The sequence below is a fragment of the Pristiophorus japonicus genome, chromosome 11 (assembly GCF_044704955.1).
Source record: "Pristiophorus japonicus isolate sPriJap1 chromosome 11, sPriJap1.hap1, whole genome shotgun sequence".
Lineage (NCBI taxonomy): Eukaryota > Metazoa > Chordata > Chondrichthyes > Pristiophoridae > Pristiophorus > Pristiophorus japonicus.
In genome coordinates this window covers 209,856,874-209,878,334 of record NC_091987.1, presented here as the reverse complement: position 1 = coordinate 209,878,334, position 21,461 = coordinate 209,856,874, and the positions used below count along the sequence as shown (strand labels likewise).

At 46.8% G+C, this 21,461-nt stretch overlaps 1 protein-coding gene across 1 annotated transcript in view; it reads left to right on the top strand.

The window, feature by feature from the left end:
* dscaml1 (Down syndrome cell adhesion molecule like 1) overlaps positions 1–21,461 on the top strand; it is a 618,289-nt gene that overhangs the window by 17,711 nt on the left and 579,117 nt on the right. The window contains exon 2 of the mRNA XM_070893140.1: positions 4,805–4,808. Within this exon, the coding sequence (XP_070749241.1) occupies positions 4,805–4,808 (4 nt within the window). The remainder of the gene's footprint in view (positions 1–4,804; positions 4,809–21,461) is intronic.

The window sequence follows — 21,461 nt, the reverse complement described above, 5'->3', positions numbered from 1 at the left end:
AGAAAAGAGAAGATAAGCCAGGTGTAACCTTTTTACCCAAAGGAGATGTGGAATACAGTGCTGGGGAAGATTATTGAAACCGAGAGGATCAATGGATTGAAGAGATAATTAGATACATCCAGAGAGAGCAGGGATTGAGGGCTATGGTAAGGGGGCTGGTAAATTGGCTGAAGCCATTAAAGATGGATGCGCTTGTCGAGTCCATCGTCCTTTCTGTTCTTAGAAATTCAATATTATGATTCAGATATCGCTCACCAATTATTTTTCTGCATTTGTATTATCCATGTGCAGTGTGAGGGAATGATTCCAACTCTGCATCGAGTCTCATTATGTTCTGAGCCGCAGAATATTTTTAGGTGGTAACTTTTTGTGTCTCTGCGGGCAGCCTCAACCTCTGCACATCAGAAATTCAGGCATGTGCAGCCAATATCTTCAGCCATTTCCACAGAATGATTTAGAATTTACAGCACAGGAACAAGCCATTCGAGCTAACTGGTTCACGCCAGTGGAGGTTTATGCTCCACACGACCCTCTTCCCACCCCTACTCCACCTCACCCTATCAGTATATCCTTCTATTCCTTTCTCCCTCATGTGTTTATCCAGCTCGCCCTATCATCATAGGCAGTCCCTCGAAATCGAGGAAGACTTGCTTCCACTCCAAAGGGAGTTCTCAGGTGACTGGACAGTCCAATACGGGAATTACAGTCTCTGCCACAGATGGGCCAGACAGTCGTTGAGGGAAAGGGTGGGTGGGACTGGTTTTCCACACGCTCCTTCCGCTGCCTGCGCTTGTTTTCTGCATGCTCTCGGCGATGAGACTCGAGGTGCTCAGCGCCCTCCCGGATGCTCTTCCTCCACTTAGGGCGGTCTTTGGCCAGGGACTCCCAGGTGTCGGTGGGGATGTTGCACTTTATCAAGGAGGTTTTGACGGTGTCCATGAAACATTTCCGCTGCCCATCTGGGGATCGCTTGCCGTGTAGGAGTTCTGAGTAGAGCGCTTGCTTTGGGAGTCTTGTGTCGGGCATGCAGACAATGTGGCCGGCACAATGGAGCTGGTCGAGTGTGGTCAGTGCTTCGATGCTGGGGATGTTGGCCTGATCGAGAACACTGATGTTGGTGCATCTATCCCCCCAGGGGATTTGTAGGATCTTGCAGAGATAGCATTGGTGGTATTTCTCCAGTGATTTGAGGTGTCTACGTATATGGTCCACGTCTCTGAGCCATAGAGAAGGGCGGGTATCACTACAGCCTTGTAGACCATAACCTTGATGCCAGACTTGAGAGGTCCTGGTCTTCGAACACCCTCTTTCACAGGCGACCGAAGGCTGCGTTGGCACGCTGGAGGTGGTGTTGGACCTCTTCGTCGATGTCTGTCCTTGCTGATAGTAGGCTCGTGAGGTATGAAAAATGGTCCACATTGTCCAAGGCAGCACCGTGGATTTTGATGACCGGGTGGAGCAATGCTGTGTGGTAGGGTCAGGTTGGTGGAGGACCTTTTTTCTTACAAATGTTTAGTGTAAGGATGATGGCTTGGAGTTCGGCCTCTGAATGTGTGCAGACGCAAGCGTCGTCCGCGTACTGTAGTCCGATGACAGAGGTTGGGACGGTCTTCTATCTAGCCTGGAGATGACGAAAGTTGAACAGGTTCCCACTGGTTCTGTAGGTTAGTTCCACTCCAGCGGGGAGCTTGTTGAGCGTGAGGTGGGGCATTGCAGAGAGGAAGTGACAGGACAATCACCAACCAACAATGTGCCTGGAATGTGTAATTTGATCCAGTTAAGTTGTCGACTCACAGCGCTTCATTGAAGTTCTCCACATGGCTTGGTTCAATGTGTAATCTGATCAAGTCATTGTCAGGCAGGCCACAGAGTTCAGACAACACACAGCGCTCACACTCCCGAGTTCACACAACACACAGCGCTCACACTCACAATCTCGAGTTCACACAACACACAGCGCTCACAATCCCGAGTTCACACAACACACGCACTCCCGAGTTCACACAACACACAGCGCTCACAATCCCGAGTTCAATATATACACAGGGAGAAGTGTTTGGTCGCCTGGAATTGTTTTCCAATTGCCATTTTGTGACAGGGAAAGGAGTTATGCAAAATGTCCCATTGGGATTGGGGAAATGGTACTGAATGACTACTGTTGACGCTGAAGAATTCTGATGAGAGGCTTGATTACAAATCAAAATAGGAAAAACCTAGCTGCACTCCCTTTCCACTTCCTGTTTGTTATATAGTTTTTATTTTCCTGCTCTTTTTAAAAAAAAATCCCCAGGCTCCACACCTGCCCCCACTCCCTTCCCCCAAAGCCCCCAACTTAAAATGGGTCACAAGTTGCACATATCGCCGATAGTCCTCTTGTACCTCACTCAAGATCCCGTTATTCTAGCGTAACCCCAGTCGGAACATGTTCGCAGACTGTTTGATCATAGCGGGGCTGGGTCAGCACAGTCGAGCCTGAACCCTGATCTCTCCAGAAGCGAGGGTTGCGGACTGGGGTGGGGGCTCACTCGATAGTGATCATGAGCTTACAGCCTCTGCACAAGCAAGAGATTGATCCTGGCTGTGTGGCTCAGTGCATTTACTCTCCACGCCAACGTGAACCAGATGCTCAGACATATGGGAGTGCTTTTTTAAAAAAAAAAATATATACCTGAAGCCATGCAAAGCTGATGATATGATCCACTCCGTATTTCTGGAATTACAAACTGGAAGTTGGGATAAAAGCATTCTTTAACTTCCCTAAATTTGAGTGCCATCCCAGCTGGATTATCTATGAAATGAAAAAGTCCTTTTTTCATCATGTAAAGTCAGCATTAGCAATTGGTGAGCTGGCCCATTGCCACAGCACAGCTGGAGTGATGAACACTAATCCTTTAATAATATATACAAGGTACTGGGAAAAAGACCCAGTGTCAGACTGCAGAACTAACCCTACAATGCCCAGTACCTGCCTTGTTCCTCGCTTGCTATGCCCAGTGTCCCGCTCACTCATCACCCCCTGTGCTCGCTGACCTACCTACATTGGCTCCCGGTTAAGGAACCCCTCGATTTCAACTCCTGGTTGACAAATCCCTCCAAGGCCCTCGCCCCTCCCTATCTCTGTAATCTCTAGCTCTCTTTCCTCCTTTAAAACCTACCTCTTTGACCAAGCTTTTGGTCTCTGCCCTAATTTCTTCTTATGTGGCTCGGTGACCAGTTTATTTTTTTTGTCTTACAACACTCCTGTGAAGTGCCTTGATGTTTTACTACGTTAAAGGTGCTATATAAATACAAGTTGTTGTTGTGTTGTTTGCCGTGCACTTGACCATTACTGACTGTCCTTATCCAACACCTGCACTTTGCAGTGGAGTGACTAGCGAATGCAGTGAGCAGCAGCAAACCTCGACTCATACAGGGCAGAAAGGGTCCATTTGGCCCATCGTGCCTGTCCCACACCTCTGCTCTTTCCCCACAGCCAATGGTCCCTCTAATTTATTTTCTGTGCGTGGTCCCTTTAACTGGTTGTGCGATGTAAAAGCCGGTGAGCGGCCCGCTCGGGACCTCCAGAACCCTGCCCGGCCACACAGCTTAGCAGGAATGTTGCCCATGGCACTGCAAGTTTTTCCGCCTTAAGTATTCCCTTGTGAAAGTTACAATGCATTCCAGATCATAACAACTCAGAGAATCATAGAACGGTTACAGCACAGTAGGAGGTTATTTTGGCTTGTCGAGCCCGTGCCGGCTCTCTGCAAGGGCAACTCAGCTCGTCCCACTCCCCCGCTGAGTTTAGAAGAAAATATTCTCCTCATCTTCCACCTGGCTTTTTTAGTCAATTATCTGGGTCCTTTGGTTACCGACCCTCCTGCCAGTGGAAAAAGTTTTTCCCTATCTACTCTATCAAAACCCTTCACAATTTTGAACCCTGTCTGATTTTGATTTCCCCCTTTCCTCACTTGACCTATTGTAAAGAAAGAAAGGCTTGGATTTATATAGCGCCTTTCACGACCACCGGACGTCTAAAAGCGCTTTACAGCCAATGAAGTACTTTTCGATTGTAGTCGCTGTTGTAATGTGGGAAATGTGGCAGCCAATTTGCGCACAGCAAGCTCCCACAAACAGCAATGTGATAATGATCAGATAATCTGCATTTTGTTATACTGATTGAGGGATAAATATTGGCCAGGACACCGGGGATAACTGCCCTACTCTTCTTCAAAATAGTGCCCTGGGATCTTTCACGTCCACCTGAGAGGGCAGACGGAGCCTCGGTTTAACGTCTCATCTGACAGTGCGGCACTGCACTGGAGCCTAGATTTTTTTTGTGCTCAAGTCCCTGAACCCACAATCTTCTCACTCAGAGTGTCACCCACTGAGCCACGGCTGATGTGTAGGTAGCGAGTGAGCCATTTGGAAGCTCTGGAACTCATTTGGTTTTTATTGAATGATTACTCACGATCGTTAAATATTTATGTAGGAGAAATCCAAACTATGTACTATGTGCGAAATTGAAGGGCAAGTTGTCAGTGTATGTAGAATCTGTTGCACATCCACAATCATGTTAAAACCTTGCAATAGCCTCCCACTATCTGATCCACCCAATCACAGATGGATGTTTGGAAAACTGAAAAGCTTACTTTCTCTACCCTGTTAATTGCATTCATGAAGTCTTGCGATATTAAATGTGATTCCAATTGTTTGATTTGATATGTTTTTAAACATTTCCCTGAAAGCTAACCTTGGGAGATAACTGGGTTTGAATATTGTTGGGAACATGTACACAAAAGAAAAGAGGAACAATTTCAGGAAGAGCAGTGATGTGTTTGAAGAAAGCTACCTTCACAACAAGGTGAGCTGGAGGAGTGCGTGCTTTGGAACTGCTTTATGTCGTTAGAAAGAAAAAAAGAAGAAAGACTTGCATTTATATAACACCTTTCATGACCCCCCGGACGTCTCAAAGCGCTTTACAGCCAATGAAGTACTTTTGGAGCATAGTCATTGTTGTAATGTGGGAAATTGGTTCCAGCAAGCTCCCACAAACAACAATGTGATAATAACCAGATAATCTGTACCTCCCCACACAGCAATCTCATTTCTCGAGTGATCAGCACGAAGGAATGATGATCAATAGCGGAGATTATCCCCGACTCACTCAGAGGCATCCGAATAAGAACATAAGAAATAGGAGCAGGAGCAGACCATTTGGCTCTTTGAGCCTGCTCCGCCATTCAGTAAGATCATGGCTGATCTTCTACTTCTGCTCCATCTTCCTGCAGTATCCCCTTATCCTTCGATTTCCTTAGTATCCAAACATCTGTCAATCTCTGTCTTGAATATAATCTACAACCGAGCATCCAGCTCTCTCTAGGGTAGAGAATTCCAAAGACTTGCAGCCTTCTGAGTGAAAACATTTCTCCTCATCTCAGTCCTAAATGGCCAACCCCTTATTCTGAGACCATGACCCCTGGTTCTAGACTCTTCAGCCAGGAGAAACATCCTCCTAGCATCTACCCTGTCGTTCTCTCCCACTACTGTATTTTATAAATGACCAGAGAATTGTTTGGGGATGATCCATAGACTGAAATCTTGATCAACTGAACCTTGGTGTGTTTGGATGAAATCAAGAGATGGGAACATTTTATAAGGTTGTAGATTTTTGAGTGTGGCATGACTTCCCAGTCATAGGGCTACATTACTGATTCAAATCTGTTCCTCCCATCCTATACCCCGCATACCCATTTTATTTTACAAAGTATTTTATTCTCTGTCTCTGGTTGGAAGCTGGGTGGGACAGCCCTCCATTCCTACCTTTTCGGTTTTCGCCAGAGGATCACCTGCAACAGCTTCTCTTCCCGCTCCTGCACCGTTACCTCTGGAGTTCCCCCAAGGATCAATCCTTGGCCCTCTCCTATTTCTCATCTGCATGTGCTGCCTCACCACCACCTCACTCGACCCCTTCATTGTCTCTGATTTGTCAGGCTCCTTGGCCGACATCCAGTATTGGATGAGCAGAAATTTCCTCCCAGTTAAATATTGGAAAGGCCAAAACCTTTGTCTTCTGTTCACACCACCGACTCCGTTCCCTAGCCACCGACTGCACCTCTCATCCTGGCAACAGTATGAGTCTGAACAAGGCTTGGCGTACTATTTGACCCTGAGCTGAGCTCCTGACGCCATCACCAAAACTGTCTATTTCCACCTCCGTGATATCACATGCCTGTGCTCCGCCCCCCACCCTCAGCCCATCTGCTGCTGAAACCCTTATCCATGCCCTTCTTGCCTCTAGGCTCGACTGTTCAAATGCTCCTCTGGCCGGCCTCGCACCCTGCACCCTCTAAATATTTGAACTCCTCTAAAACTCTGCTACCCGTAGCCTAACTCGCACCAAGTCCCGCTCACCAGTAGCCCTCTGTTTGCTCTCCTACATTGGCTCCTGCTCTGGCAACGCCTTGATTTTAACATTTTCACCCTTGCTTTCACATCGCTCCATGGCCTTGCCCCTCCCTATCTCTGTAATCTCCTCCAGCCCCACAACCCCCCGAGATTTCTGCGCTCCTCCAATTCTGGCTTCTTGTGCATCACCAAATTTTTTCACACCACCATTGGTGGCTGTGCTTTCATAAGAACATAAGAAATAGGAGCAGGAGTCGGCCATTTGGCCCCTCGAGCCTGCTCCACCATTCAATAAGATCATGGCTGATCTGATCTTGTCCTCAGCTCCACTTCCCTGCCTGCTTCCCATAACCCTTTACTCCCTTATCACTCAAAAATCTGTCTATCTCCGCCTTGAATATATTCAATGACCCAGCCTCCACAGCTCTCTGGGGCAGAGAATTCTACAAATTTACAACCCTCTGAGAGAAGAAATTTCTCCTTATCTCGGTTTTAAATAGGCGGCCCCTTATTCTATGTTCCCTAGTTTTAGTTTCCCCTATGAGTGGAAATATCCTCTCTGCATCCACCTTGTTGAGCCCCCTCATTATCTTATATGTTTCGATAAGATCACCTCTCATTCTTCTGAACTCCAATGAGTATAGGCCCAACCTACTCAACCTATCTTCATAAGTCAACCCCCTCCTCTCCGGAATCAACCTAGTGAACCTTCTCTCAACAACCTCCATTGCAAGTATATCCTTCCTTAAATATGGAGACCAAAACTGCACGCAGTACTCCAGATGTGGCCTCAGCAATACCCTGTACAGCTGTAGCAGGACTTCTCAGCTGCCTAGGCCCTAAGTTCTGGAATTTCTACCCTAAACCTCTCCGCCTCGCTATCCTCCTTTATGACGCTCCTTAAAGCCTACCTTATTGACCAAGCTTTTGTTCATCTGCCCAAATATCTCCTTGTGTGGCTTGATGTCAAATTTTGTCTGATAGCGCTCCTGTGAAATGCCTTTGGACGTTTTACTATGTTAAAGGCGTTATATAACTGCAAGTTATTATTTTACCCCACAACAAAAGCCACCACTGCTCCATGTTCAATGGAGTGGCCTTGCTTAACTGGCTACAGGTCAGGTGCGTGTGGGGACCCAGTGCCACACATAACCATCCAGGGTTAATCAAAATGCAACTGATGTCTTGATATTACAGGAAGCACGCTCCCAATCACTTGGATCTGCTACCCTTCTCTCAGCGAGATCCCTGCTACTCCGTTTATCATACATTATACAAGGTGCATTAAACATGTATGCAGTCAGATGACTGTCTGTTTTGCAGCTAAAAATCTCAATGATTAATGAAGTCTCACTGCGATATTGTTGATAATCTGTACAGGGCTAATCCTGTTTGCTATAGTTAAGCAAATGCTTTATGCAGAGCTCCTTCATGGTAAACGAGCCAAAGGAGGACAGTGAAAATGTTATAAAGACACCCTCAAAGCCTCCCTGGTAAAGTGCGACATCACCACTGACACCTGGGAGACCCTGGCCGAAGACCTCCCGAGGTGGAGAAAATACATCCGGGAGGGCGTTGAGCTCTTCGAATCTCAACGCAAAGAGCGTGAAGAGGCCAAGCGCAGGCAGCGGAAGGAGCACGCGGCAAACCAGCCTCACCGATCCCTTCCCTCGACGAATGTCTGTCCCACCTGTGACAGGGTCTGTGGCTCTCGTATCGGACTGTTCAGCCATCAAAGAACTCACTTAGGGAGTGGAAGCAAATCTTCCTCGATTCCGATGGACTGCCTATGATGATGATGAGTTAACTCAATAGTAGAATTTTTTTTATCATCCCAAAGTGCTTTACACTCAATGAAGTACTTTTGAAGTGTAGTCACTGTTGTAATGTAGGAGACGCGACAACCAATTTGCCCACAGCAAGCTCCCACAAACAGAAATGTGATAATGACCAGATAATCTGTTTTTTAATGGTATTGATTGTGGGATAAATATTGGGCAGGAGACCGGGGATAACTCCCCTGCTCATCTTCAAAATAGTGCTGTGGTATCTTTTATGTGCACTGGAGAGGTCAGACGAGGCCTTGGTTTAACGCCTCATCCGAAAGATGGCACCTCCGACAGTGCAGCACTCCCTTAGTATGGCACTAGAATGTTAGCCTAGATTTTGTATTCAAGTTCCACTCCAGCGACCTGTACCCACAAACTTCTGACTCAGAGTGCTACCATTGAGCGATGGCTGACAAGTCGAGACAAGTAAGGAATATATTGCAATTAATAGATGTGCTTTTTATACCTGGAACACACTTACTTTTTGTAAAATACACTTGTACCTTCACTTGCATAATGAGAAGGCAGGCTTGTTGTCAGGCTTTTGTGAGTTGCGTTCTTACCTTGGCCTCCAGAAGGTGCACAATGAGTAGTGGTATATGTTGACTCACCCTCCATTTAGCCTTCACCTCCATTTCTGTGGTGCAAACCATTCCTCCTTCCAGGTACTCACTCGCCCATATTGGCTGCCTAACATCAAGAATAACGGGAGGAGGACAGTTTGGGGCTTGTTAACGGACGCCAAAGCCTGTTTTTGTTACTGATTCGAATAACATATTGGGCCGTAATTTGCTGTAGCGTCTGTCATTAGTTAGACTTGCTCTTTGCACGTTTCGGTTTTAAAATTGTTTGCGTGGTCAGTTGCTGAAAGTGCAAGCTGATAGTGCCACAGTGAGGGAAACAGGGCATCTGGGACTTGAGTGAGCAGGAAAAGCAACTGTGTATCTCTCTCACCAATCAGATTGAAGGATTGTGAAATTAACTGCGTAAGGACTGAGAAGGAGGGTGACTTAGAGTGGGTGAATTCAATGTCGCATCAGGTACAGAAAGTGATATCGAGAGCAAAAGAAAGATTAGCTTAAGAGAGAGAGAAAAAAAAGAGACAGAAATGAAAAGTGTAAAAAAAATTAAATGCAAAGTTTTACATTTTTAAAATCTCCAACAACAATTAAAATGTGAAGGAATGAGACTCCACGCTGGTAATAGTTAATTTTCAGTGTCAGAGAGGTTGACAGGCAGTCATTAACAATTATCACGTTATTAAAATGGTACTCGGACTGAAATGAACTTTCTGTGGCGAGTTTAGTGCGTATCTACCGACATAATACAGGAAAGTTACGCCGTTCACTGAATTTCAATGGTGAGCCAGTCAGCAAGATGCCGTTTCGTGAAGCTGGGAGAACAACTTTTGGAGGTTTGAGTTTAACCGAGTATCGGTCTCTTGCCTGAAGTTGCTGTACCATTTTCTCATATGTAACGGCGAGCCCCATTGGCCTCAGCATTATTTTGACAGCAACTTATGGCCCATTGCGTCTTCCAAGTTCAGCTTTATTCCTCGATGCTGGTTCTGTTTGCCATCTTATTGGGATAGAAATCTTACGTTTGTTAATTTTAATGACAAAGTCATTTTGGCCACTAATGGTTGCTCCCAGTGATTAAGATTTGCAAGAGAGAATTTCTCTTCTCTGTTCAGTTGTCGAGTCCTTGCTTATCTCGCATGAATACGAATGATTCTTCTCTGCCCCCAACAAAGAATCACCATTTATTTAATTCCCTCATTTTATTCCTCTTGGCAAGTCCGAGGCATTGAACAGTTCAGAAAATTAGTTTCTTTGTGATGTTTGGGGGCGATGGGTGAGATTAAGTCAAAAGAAGGATATTTATATATTTATAAATCTGGATTTCTTATTGATCCATGAAGTTAGAGAGAATATGAGTTCGTGTGAGTTTATTTTATGCAGCTTGATGGTCTGATGTGAATTACTGAGACAGAAGATCAGCTTGTTTTGTGACAAATCTGGAAATCAGTGTCAGTTGCCGTCAAGGATCAGAGTAATAATGTTTTATCTGATGTGACATTTTTCTGATATTGTCTGCAGATGCTATTACACTTGAAGAGCCCCCAGGTACTGTGGTTTTCAATAAAAGCACTAATGTAGCAGAAATAATTGACATAACACACCCATTGCTGTTTCTGAGCAGTGAATAAGAGGACCACATTGGTCGATGCCAGCCCAAAGTATGGTCCGTCTTCCTGCCAACAAAAGGGTTTTTCCGCACCCACCCAGACCCACCATTTTCCTATCTTTATCCTCAATGAATCATCTTTTTGAAAGGAGACTGCACTAATGATTAAGAAACAATGAGAAGGTTTATAAGAACATAAGAAATAAGAGCAGAAGTAGGCCATACGACCCCTCGAGCCTGCTCTGCCATTTAATACAATGATGGCTGATCCGATCATGGACTCAGGTCCACTTCCCTGCCTGCTCCCCATAACCTCTTATTCCCTTATCGGTTAAGAAACTGTCTATTTCTGTCTTAAATTTATTCAATGCCCCAGCTTCACAGCTCTCTGAGGCAGCGAATTCCACAGATTTACAACCCTCTGAGAGAAGAAATTTCTCCCCATCTCAGTTTTAAATGGACGGCCCCTTAGTCTAAGATTATGCCCTCTAGTTCTAGTCTCTCCTATCAGTGGAAACAAGCCCTCTCATAATCCAATACGTTTCGATAAGATCACCTCTCATTCTTCTGAATTCCAATGAGTAGAGGCCCAACCTACTTAACCTTTGCTCATATGTCAACCCCCTCACCTCCGGAATCAACCTCGTGAACCTTCTCTGAACAGCCTCCAAAGCAAGTATATCCTTTTGTAAATATGGAAACCAAAACTGCACGCAGTATTCCAGGTGTGGCCTCACCAATAGCCTGTGTAACTGTAGCAAGACTTCCCTGCTTTTATACTCAATCCCCTTTGTAAAAACAGAGAGACAGACTATTATCTGAATGGTGACAGATTAGGAAAAGGGGAGGTGCAAAGAGACCTGGGTGTCATGGTACATCAGTCATTGAAGGTTGGCATGCAGGTGCAGCAGGCGGTTAAGAAAGCAAATGGCATGTTGGCCTTCATAGCAAGGGGATTTGAGTACAGGGGCAGGGAGGTGTTGCTACAGTTGTACAGGACCTTGGTGAGGCCACACCTGGAGTATTGTGTACAGTTTTGGTCTCCTAACCTGAGGAAGGACATTTTTGCTATTGAGGGAGTGCAGCGAAGGTTCACCAGACTGATTCCCGGGATGGCGGGACTGACCTATCAAGAAAGACTGGATCAACTGGGCTTGTATTCACTGGAGTTCAGAAGAATGAGAGGGGACCTCATAGAAACATTTAAAATTCTGACGGGGTTAGACAGGTTAGATGCAGGAAGAATGTTCCCAATGTTGGGGAAGTCCAGAACCAGAGGTCACAGTCTAAGGATAAGGGGTAAGCCATTTAGGACCGAGATGCGGAGGAACTTCTTCACCCAGAGAGTGGTGAACCTGTGGAATTCTCTACCACAGAAAGTTGTTGAGGCCAATTCACTAAATATATTCAAAAAGGAGTTAGATGAGGTCCTTACTACTAGGGGGATCAAGGGGTATGGCGAGAAAGCAGGAATGGGGTACTGAAGTTGAATGTTCAGCCATGAACTCATTGAATGGCGGTGCAGGCTAGAAGGGCCGAATAGCCTACTCCTGCACCTATTTTCTATGTTTCTATGTTTCTATGTAATAAAGGCCAAGATTCCATTGGCCTTCCCGATCACTTGCTGTACCTGCATACTGCATGCTGACACTTTCTGCATGACCAATTTGAATAGAGGTTGGATGATTGAAAAGAGAGAACTAAAGCTAAGCCCATCGAGCATCCCCCACCATTAACATCCTGGGGGGTCACCATTGACCAGAAACTTAACTGGACCAGCCACACAGATACTGTGGCAACAAGAGCAGGTCAGAGGCTGGGTATTCTGTGGCAAGTGTCTCACCTCCTGACTCCCCAAAGCTTTTCCACCATCTACAAAGCACAAATCAGGAGTGTGACGGAACACTCCCCACTTGCCTGGAGGAGTGCGGCTCCAACAACACTCAAGAAGCTCGACACCATCCAGGACAAAGCAGCCCGCTTGATTGGCAGCCCATCCGCCACCTTCAACATTCACTCCCAGGAGAAAATAAATATAAGCACCAATAGGACTGGGCTTCGGAGACCATGATTTCGGGGCTCAGTGGTGGGAGGTGGAGGGGAGGGAGTGGAGAATCTGCACATGGTCTGTGGGTTGTATACATCAAAGCGTTGGAAGGTGACGTGTTTTAATTGAAGAACAACAGCACTAAAACACCCCAGTACGGCTGCTGTCACACTCTCCTCTTTGAAGGTTGCTTCAGAAAGTCCCTTATAGGCACATATTTAAATGAAGTAAGATGAAATGATGAATGTTTTGTGTCCCATACTTCTTTCCTTCATTTTAAAAATTAATTTGAGGCATATGCTACCAAGGGTATTCAAAAGGATCCAAGGTTATTGGCTGAAAATAATGTGGGATGTGTTGAATAATCTGGCTGCTCCGAAGCCTTTCAACAAAGGACATTTTTATTTATTTTCCTATCCACTTTTTTTTAAACCTCAGAATATTTTTGCTTAAATTGTGTGTGCTGCTAGCAAGCGATATACAGACACTGCTCTGATGGGTGACACATCAGTGTTGTACATTAGTGCTTTATTGCCCAACCCCTTGGTGGCAGAACTAACTCGGAAGAATTTCTAAGCACTGCCGTGTGAAGGCATTGTATATGCAGTCATTAAAGGAGAAGGAAAGTCCAGAGGGTGAGCGAGCTGTTCAAAGTGCTCGCGTTTCATGGGGAAGAAAGGAGCCAGGAGTACTTCAGCTATCTTCTGAAAATAAATCTTTTAAACCTCTGCGTCTGCGCCAGAAGGTTGTTGTGGAGCACAAAATTCAGGTCGATGCTCCAGCGTGGTGCTGAGAGAGTGCCGCACTGTCGGAGGTGTGGGGCTCTGACTGCCCTCTTGGATGGGTGTAAATGATCGCATGACACTATGATGAAGGAGAGCAGTGGAGTTCTCCTTGGTGTCATGGCCAATGTTTATCCATCAACCAACACAACAAAAGAAACCGATTAGCTGACTGTGATATCTTCTTTATGACATCACAAACACACACTTACAAGATGGCTCCATTACACAGGCACTTGTCAGAAACATAGAAAATAGGAGCAGTAGTAGGCCATTCGGCCCTTCGAGTCTGCACCGCCATTCAATATGATCATGGCTGATCCTCTATCAACACCATATTCCCGCTTTTTCCCCATACCCCTTGATGCCTTTTTTGTCTAGAAATCTATCTATCTCCCTCTTAAATATATTCAGTGACTTGGCCTCCACAGCCTTCTGTGGTAGAGAATTCCACAGGTTCACCACCCTCTGAGTGAAAACATTTCTCTTAATCTCGGTCCGAAATTTCCTACCCCGTATCCTGAGACTGTGCCCCCGTGTTCGAGACTTCCCAGCCAGGAGAAGCATCCAGTCTATCCAACCCAGTCAGGTGACCTAGTCACATGATCCTTTTATTGTATAAACAGCAGCGGTTGCATTACCACAGTAGTCCACTAGGTGGAGCAGTGGTCCAGTAGATGGAGCTATATGACACTGATCGGTATCACATTGCTGTAGGTGGGACCTTACCTTACCTTTTATCCATCCCCTACTCTCCTGAAGGTCCCAGTTTTTGCTGAGATGAGGCTCGAAGGATGCTTGCAACCCTCTGGTATCCGGCCCAGTTGGTCACTCCTCTTGTGCAAGCTCAGACAGTGAGTGGCAGCAGGCTATTTCACCGTGGGGGCTATCACGACCAATTCCCAGTCTTGTCCTCACTGGGTGCCCCTACACTAGCACGTTCCAGCAAGTATTCTTGGAAAAACGATCAACAGTGGGAACACCTCACTGATTTCAGTTGTTTTGTCCCTTTTTCTAATTGGCCGAGGCCAATTGTACCTCTTAGCTGTTCTGCCTGAGAATCACATGTTGGGATCTCCTGGCTTAATACTGGGCAATGTTTTTATCCACTACATCACCGGGCAGTTCTTTGAACTCCCTTAAATTAATACACCGAATATGAAAAGAAGACTTGCATTTATATAGCACCTTTCACGACAGCCGACGTCCCAAAGCGCTTTACAGCCAATGAAGTACTCTTTGGAGTGTGGTCACTGTTGTAATGTCGGAAACACGGCGGCCAATTTGCGCACAGCAAGCTCCCACAAACAGCAATACGACAATGGAACTATGTCGAAAAATCTGGGCTGATGCTCCAGGACAGTGCTGCACGGTTGGAGGTGCCATCTTTCGGATGAGATGATAATGACCAGATAATCTGCTTTAGTGATAAATATTGGCCACGACACCGGGCATAACTCCTCTGCTCTTCTTCGAAATAGTGCCATGGGAGAGCAGACGGGGCTTCAGTTTAACGTCACATCCGAAAGACGGCACCTCTAACAGTGCAGCACTCCGTCAGCACTGCACTGGAGTATCAGCCTAGACTTATTGTGTTCAAGTCGTTGGAGTGGGACCTGACCCCACAATCTTTTGACTCAGAGGCAAGAGGGCTACCCACTGAGCCACAGCTGACACTGCGAAAATGATACTGAATATGATTGATTTTAATTTCAGCCAGAGAAAATTGATGATAATTGGACTCAAATTCACAAAAGCAAGTTATGGATTGGAGATGGAGCTATAAACTTGAATACCGACGAATTGTTTGTAGATTGTAACTTCATTCCTGGCTTGTTAGAGCTTGGAATTCTCCAGTATTGGCTCTTGTGTGTTCATAGACTATTTCTTCTCATGCTTGGGTTGAGATATTCAACCAAGGTCCCACCTGCCTCTTCGGGCGTTGTGTTGAAGGTCCCATGACACTATTTGAAGACGAGTCGGAAACTCTCCCAGTGTTTGTCCAGCATTCCGCCCTCAAGCAACCCCGCCAAATACTGATGACCTCGCCATTCATCTCATCTCAGACTAAAACTGAGACGAGGAGGAATTTCTTCTCTCAGCGGGTTGTAAACCTATGCCCCAGAGAGCTGTGGAGGCTGGGTCATTGAATATATTTAAGGCGGAGATTGACAGATTTTTGAGCGATAAGGGAGCCAAAGGTTATGGGGAGTGGGCAGGGAAGGGGAGCTGAGCCCATGATCAGATCAGCCATGATCTTATTAACTGGCGGAGCAGGTTCGAGAGGCCAGGTGGCCTACTCCTGCTCCTATTTCTTATGTTCTTATGGCTGTGTGTGCTGTGATAACCCAATCCCTGCAAGCCAGAAAGTAATTGAGATGTTTTATTGTGAAAGGTACTTTATAAATGCAAGTATAGTATGATTTTTTTTTAAAGTTCCCCTTCTCTAATTCCCTGAGCGGAAGGTACCCAGTTCTTGGGGGGTGGGGGGGGGGCAATGGAGGCGGGGAATGGAGGCGTTGGGGGAGAGAGAGATTGGCAAACTTCTAGCTGCACAGTTCCTAAATTGACCACTAGGAGATGCATGAGACCAGCTGTTATATGGACAATGAGGATAACTGGTGTTGGGGGTATGGGCAGTGGGTCAGAACAGATTACAACTAAATTTATTTTAAAACTTGTGTTAAGCCTTCCCTTTGCACCTCCCCGACAGCATAAGGGAAATTAGGAGTGTGCTGCCTGAGATGGGAGTGGCAATTGATTCCCGCCATGCGTTGGGATGTTAGCCCACATCGCAAGCACTACCCATTTAAACTAAATCTTTGTCAAATTTTATTTACCATTTACAAAGTCCTACAGGAGATAATGCTGGAGAATCCTAGTACTTATCAAAATCCAGTTAAATGGATACATCTGTTATTTTTTAAATATCCCTAGTGTCAGTTGTGGCTCAGTGGGTAGCATCCTCACCTCTGAGTCAGAAGGTTTGTGGATTCAAGTCCCACTCCTCAGATTTGAGTATAAAAATGTAGGATGATGCTCCAGTGCAGTGCTGAGGGAGTGCTGCATTGTCAGAGGTGCTGTCTTACGGATGCGACGTTAAACCGAGGCCCCGTCTGCTCTCTCAGATGGATGCAAAAGATCCCATGGCACTCTTTCAAAGGACATAAGAATTAGGAACAGGAGTAGGCCATCTAGCCCCTCGAGCCTGCTCCGTCATTCAACAAGATCATGGCTGATCTGGCCGTGGACTCAGCTCCACTTACCCACCCGCTCCCCATAATCCTTAATTCCCTTCTTGGTTAAAAATCTATCTATCTGTGACTTGAATACATTCAATGAGCTAGCCTCAACTGCTTCCTTGGGCAGAGAATTCCACAGATTCACAACCCTCTGGGAGAAGAAATTTCTTCTCAACTCGGTTTTAAATTGGCTCCCCCATATTTTGAGGCTGTGCCCCCGAGTTCTAGTCTCCCCGACCAGTGGAAACAACTTCTCTGCCTCTATCTTGTCTATCCCTTTCATTATTTTAAATGTTTCTATAAGATCACCCCTCATTCTTCTGAACTCCAACGAGTAAAGACCCAGTCTACTCAATCTATCATCATAAGGTAACCCCCTCATCTCCGGAATCAGCCTCGTGAATCGTCTCTGTACCCCCTCCAAAGCTAGTATATCCTTCCTTAAGTAAGGTGACCAAAACTGCACGCAGTACTCCAGGTGCGGCCTCACCAATACCCTGTACAGTTGCAGCAGGACCTCCCTGCTTTTGTACTCCATCCCTCTCGCAATGAAGGCCAACATTCCATTCGCCTTCCTGATTACCTGCTGCACCTGCAAACTAACTTTTTGGGATTCATGCACAAGGACCCCCAGGTCCCTCTGCACCGCAGCATGTTGTAATTTCTCCCCATTCAAATAATATTCCCTTTTACTGTTTTTTTTTCCCAAGGTGGTTGATCTCACACTTTCCGACATTGTATTCCATCTGCCAAACCTTAGCCCATTCGCTTAACCTATCTAAATCTCTTTGCATCCTCTCTGTGTCGGGGAGTTATCCCCGGTGTCCTGGGGCCAATATTTATCCCTCAATCAACATCACTAAAACAGATTATCTCATCATTATCACATTACTGTTTGTGAGAGCTTGCTGAGTGCAAATTGGCTGCTGTGTTTCCTACATTGCAACAGTGACTACACTTCAAAAAGTGCTTCATTGGCCGCAAAGCACTTTGGGAGGTCCAGCGGTCGTGAAAGATGCTATATAAATGCAAGTTCTTTTTTTCACTAGTCCAGTAACGTGACCACAATATTACTAGAACGTTGCCTTGGAAAGGCTTAGTCAAGCAGTAAAATCCACTACATGTGTAGTTCTATGGGTATACTTGATATTTAACGTATCTGAATTATTTTATTAAAAGAAAATATCCCTGCTGTGTTGATTGGAGAAATGCAATGCCCTATTTCCCACCAGACTCTTGGGGTAGAAATTCGGTCGCGCCTCAGTTGGAGGCGGTGTCCCGGGCGGTGCGGTAAATTTTGTGCCGGCAAATGGTTTGTGTCTGCCGCTGCAAAATTCATCAGCTGGGCCCGGATTTGCAGCGGGGAGCTAAGGGAGGCTTTGCACAGCTCTTTTAGGGCGCGAGGCCGGCTGAGCCGGGGAAAATCCCCAGCGATAGAACTGCCCTCGGAGCGCCATGACAGAGGCCGGGAGGGGATTAAAAACCTGAGGGGGGAAAAAAACACCCAAAACATTCCCAATACATAGCTCACACCACCACAGCATAAATTGCAAAAAGATATTAAAGAAAGCAATCACGCTTACCTGAGGTCGGCATTACTTACCTCACTGTGGCCGCTACAGCTCGGACTGCCTGCTCTAAAAGGCGTTCCCACCAGCGGGCGCTATGGAGCGCTAAGGGTTGGGCGGCTACCAAAAATTGAGCCATTGTCGCAACCAGGAGCGTTGCACACCGGCTCGCCTCTCCCGGGTGGTAATGCTCGGCCCCCCCCCCCACCGATACCGGCACCGAATTTCCCGGCAGGGCGCTAGAAGCTGGCCGCCCGGGCGCAACTGCTTTCCGCCGTCATTGCCGTCCCTCTGGGGCACTAAAAGAGGGCAAAAGTCTGAATTTCCACCCCTTGGTTCTTTTTCGGGGTGGACTAATTTCAGTGGGTTCTAAGCTGGGGGAGGGGGGGGGGGGAACGACCGGGAATGTGACCATGGTGCATTTTCCATCCTTGTTCTACCAACCTCCCTGTGGCCTTTGTGACGGTCAAACACAACATCATCTTCCAAAACCTCTCCTCCATTGTCCATCTCAGTGGAAATGCCTTCACTTGGTTCCACTCTTACCTCCGTAGCCACAGCATCTCCGTCAAACGGCTTCTCTTCCTGCCTGACACTCCCAGTTGCATCAATCTTTGACTCCCCTCTCCCCTTCCTCATCTACACGAGGAAGAATGATGTCGCCAAGGGTCCGCTTCCAAATGTACGCTGCCGACACCTGGCTCCAACTCTCCAGCACCTGTCTCAGACCCCTTCACTGTCTCGCCGTCGTCAGACTGCTTGTCCGACATCCAGTCTTGGGTGAACTGCAGCTTCCCCCAGTTGAACATTAAGGAGCCCAGAGCCGATCGTCTTCAGCCCCTGCCACACATTTCGTACCCCTGCCATCGATTCCATCTCCTTCCGTGGCCACTGTCCCAGACTGCTCGCCACCTCGACATCCTAGTTGACTCTGAGTGAGCTTCCTCCCATACATCTCTCTCTCGCCAAAAACTGCCTAATTCCAGCTCCGTAGCATCACTTTCCTCCACCCCAACCTCAGCCCGCCTGCTGCTAAAAATCTTTCTCACTAATCTGTGGAAAGACCGGCGAGAATGAACAGAAAAACCGCTGGAACTGCGCGCATGCAGATACTTTATGTCATAAGAATATAAGAAACAGAAGCAGGAGTCGGCCATTAGACCCCACAGCAAGTCGTTGAGGCCAATTCGTTAGATATATTCAAAAGGGAGTTCGATGTGACCCTTACGGTTAAAGGGATCAAGGGGTATGGAGAGAAAGCAGGAAAGGGGTACTGAAGTTGCATGTTCAGCCATGATCATATTGAATGGTGGTGCAGGCTCGAAGGGCCGAATGGCCTACTCCTGCACCTACTTTCTATGTTTCTATGCTTCTGTGCTCCGCCCTTCAATAAAATCACGGCTGACCTGGTCTTAGCCTCAACTCCACTTCCCCACCCGCTCCCCATAACCCTTGACACCCGCCAATTGGCGTCAGTCGTGTCCTTAAGAACATTGTGCACGGTGAGTGTTTGGGCCTTCCCTGCTCTTTTGATACCAAGCTGTTTAACTGGTTAAGATCTGCGGTGGTATCTTTGAACCGAAGTGTACATCAAAAAAAAACCTTTTGTGTTTCGAGTTATTTCAGGGAATCCTGTTAATGAAGAAAGGCTTGCATTCTCTCTAACATTTTTTAACCGTGCTGCGAGATGTAATGTAATAGGCACTGGTTACAGTCTCCTCACTAATGAAAGACCCAGAAAGCCCTTTCTCCCTTTTGCCTGCCTCCTAATGAGCGTTCTAATGGGTGGAGATGTACTGTGCTGTGAAGCTCCAGACATCGCTCCAGCTCCATTTATCTTATAATCAGCATCAGAAACTTTGCAGCAGCATTTATGCTGATATTATTCAATGTCGGGGCTGTTACAAAGGATTCTTATGCTTCAAAGCTTTTGATGTTTTGACAGGCAAGGCAAGTCTCAGTGATTTCTGGTGACTCTCGCCCTTCTGTAGGCTGTTTCTTGAAAAAGGAAAACATTTAAATGCTGTACCGTTTTTTTTCGCCCCAAGGATCTGTAGGATTGGGATCCTGAAGTGGTTTCCAAGATGCGCAAAAAACTTAGCGATTCTCACGACAGAAATCAAAGCGGTGATTTAGCCCCGGATACTGCAACATCTTTGTTTTATGAAGAGTAAGACTAGAGAAAGTAAAGCTGGCTCAACACTTCAAAATATAAACTCCAACCACTGGCCCACTCCCAGTGGGGAGACACTGAGAAAGGAAAATTGCCTGAATGTGTTGAATATCTCCAATCTTGCCTTCTCTCCAAGTGTAGAACTCCACTTTTGAAGGCAAGGCAAGGTTGGAGATATTCAACACATTCGGGCAATTTCAGTACGCAGACGACGCCTGCATCTGCGCGCACTCGGAGGCCGAACTCTAAGCCATCCTCAACACCTTCACTGAAGCGTTAAAGGGAATCGGCCTTACACTAAACATCCCTTAGACAAAGGTGCTCCACCAACCTGCCCCCGCCACGCAGCACTGCTCCGCGATTATCAAAATCCATGACCAGGCCTTGGACAACGTGGACCATTTTCCATATCTCAGGAGCCTACTGTCAACAAGGGCAGACGTCAATGACGAAGTCCAACACCGCCTTCAGTGCGCCAGTGCAGCCTTCGGTCACCTGAGGAAGAGAGTGTTTGAAGACCAGGACCTCAAACCCAGCACCAAGCTTATGGTCTACAGAGCAGTAGTGATTCCCATCCTCTTATATGGCTCAGAGACATGGACTATATACAACAGGCACATCAAAGCACTGGAGAAGTACCACCAACGCTGCCTCCACAAGATCCTGCAAATCCACTGGCAGGATAGGCGCACCAACGTCAGTGTCCTCGCTCAGGCCAACGTCCCCAGCGTCGAAGCACTGACCACGCTCGATCAGCTCCGTTGGGCTGGCCACGTCGTCCGCGTGACCAACACGAGACTCCCAAAACAAGCGCTTTTACTCGGAGCTCCGACACGGCAAGCGAGCCCCAGGTGGGCAGAGGACACCCTCAAAGCCTCCTTGAAAAAGTGCAACATCCCCACCGACACCTGGGAATCCCTGGCCTAAGACCGCCCAAAGTGGGAAGGCGCCGAACACCTCGAGTCTCTTCGTCGAAAGCAAGCTGAAAACAAACGCAGGCAGCGGAAGGAGCGTGCGGCAACCCAGGCACCTCACTCACCCGTTCCTTCAACCACTGTCTGCCACACCTGTGACAGAGACTGAAGGTCCTGCATACGACTCTTCAGTCACATGAGAACACATTTTTAGCATGGAAGCAAGACATCCTCGATTCTGAGGGACTGCCCAAGAGAGAAAGAAGAAGAACTCCACTGAGGGGTGGGGGGAATCAATGAGACTCCCTACATACGACACTGATAGAAGGAGA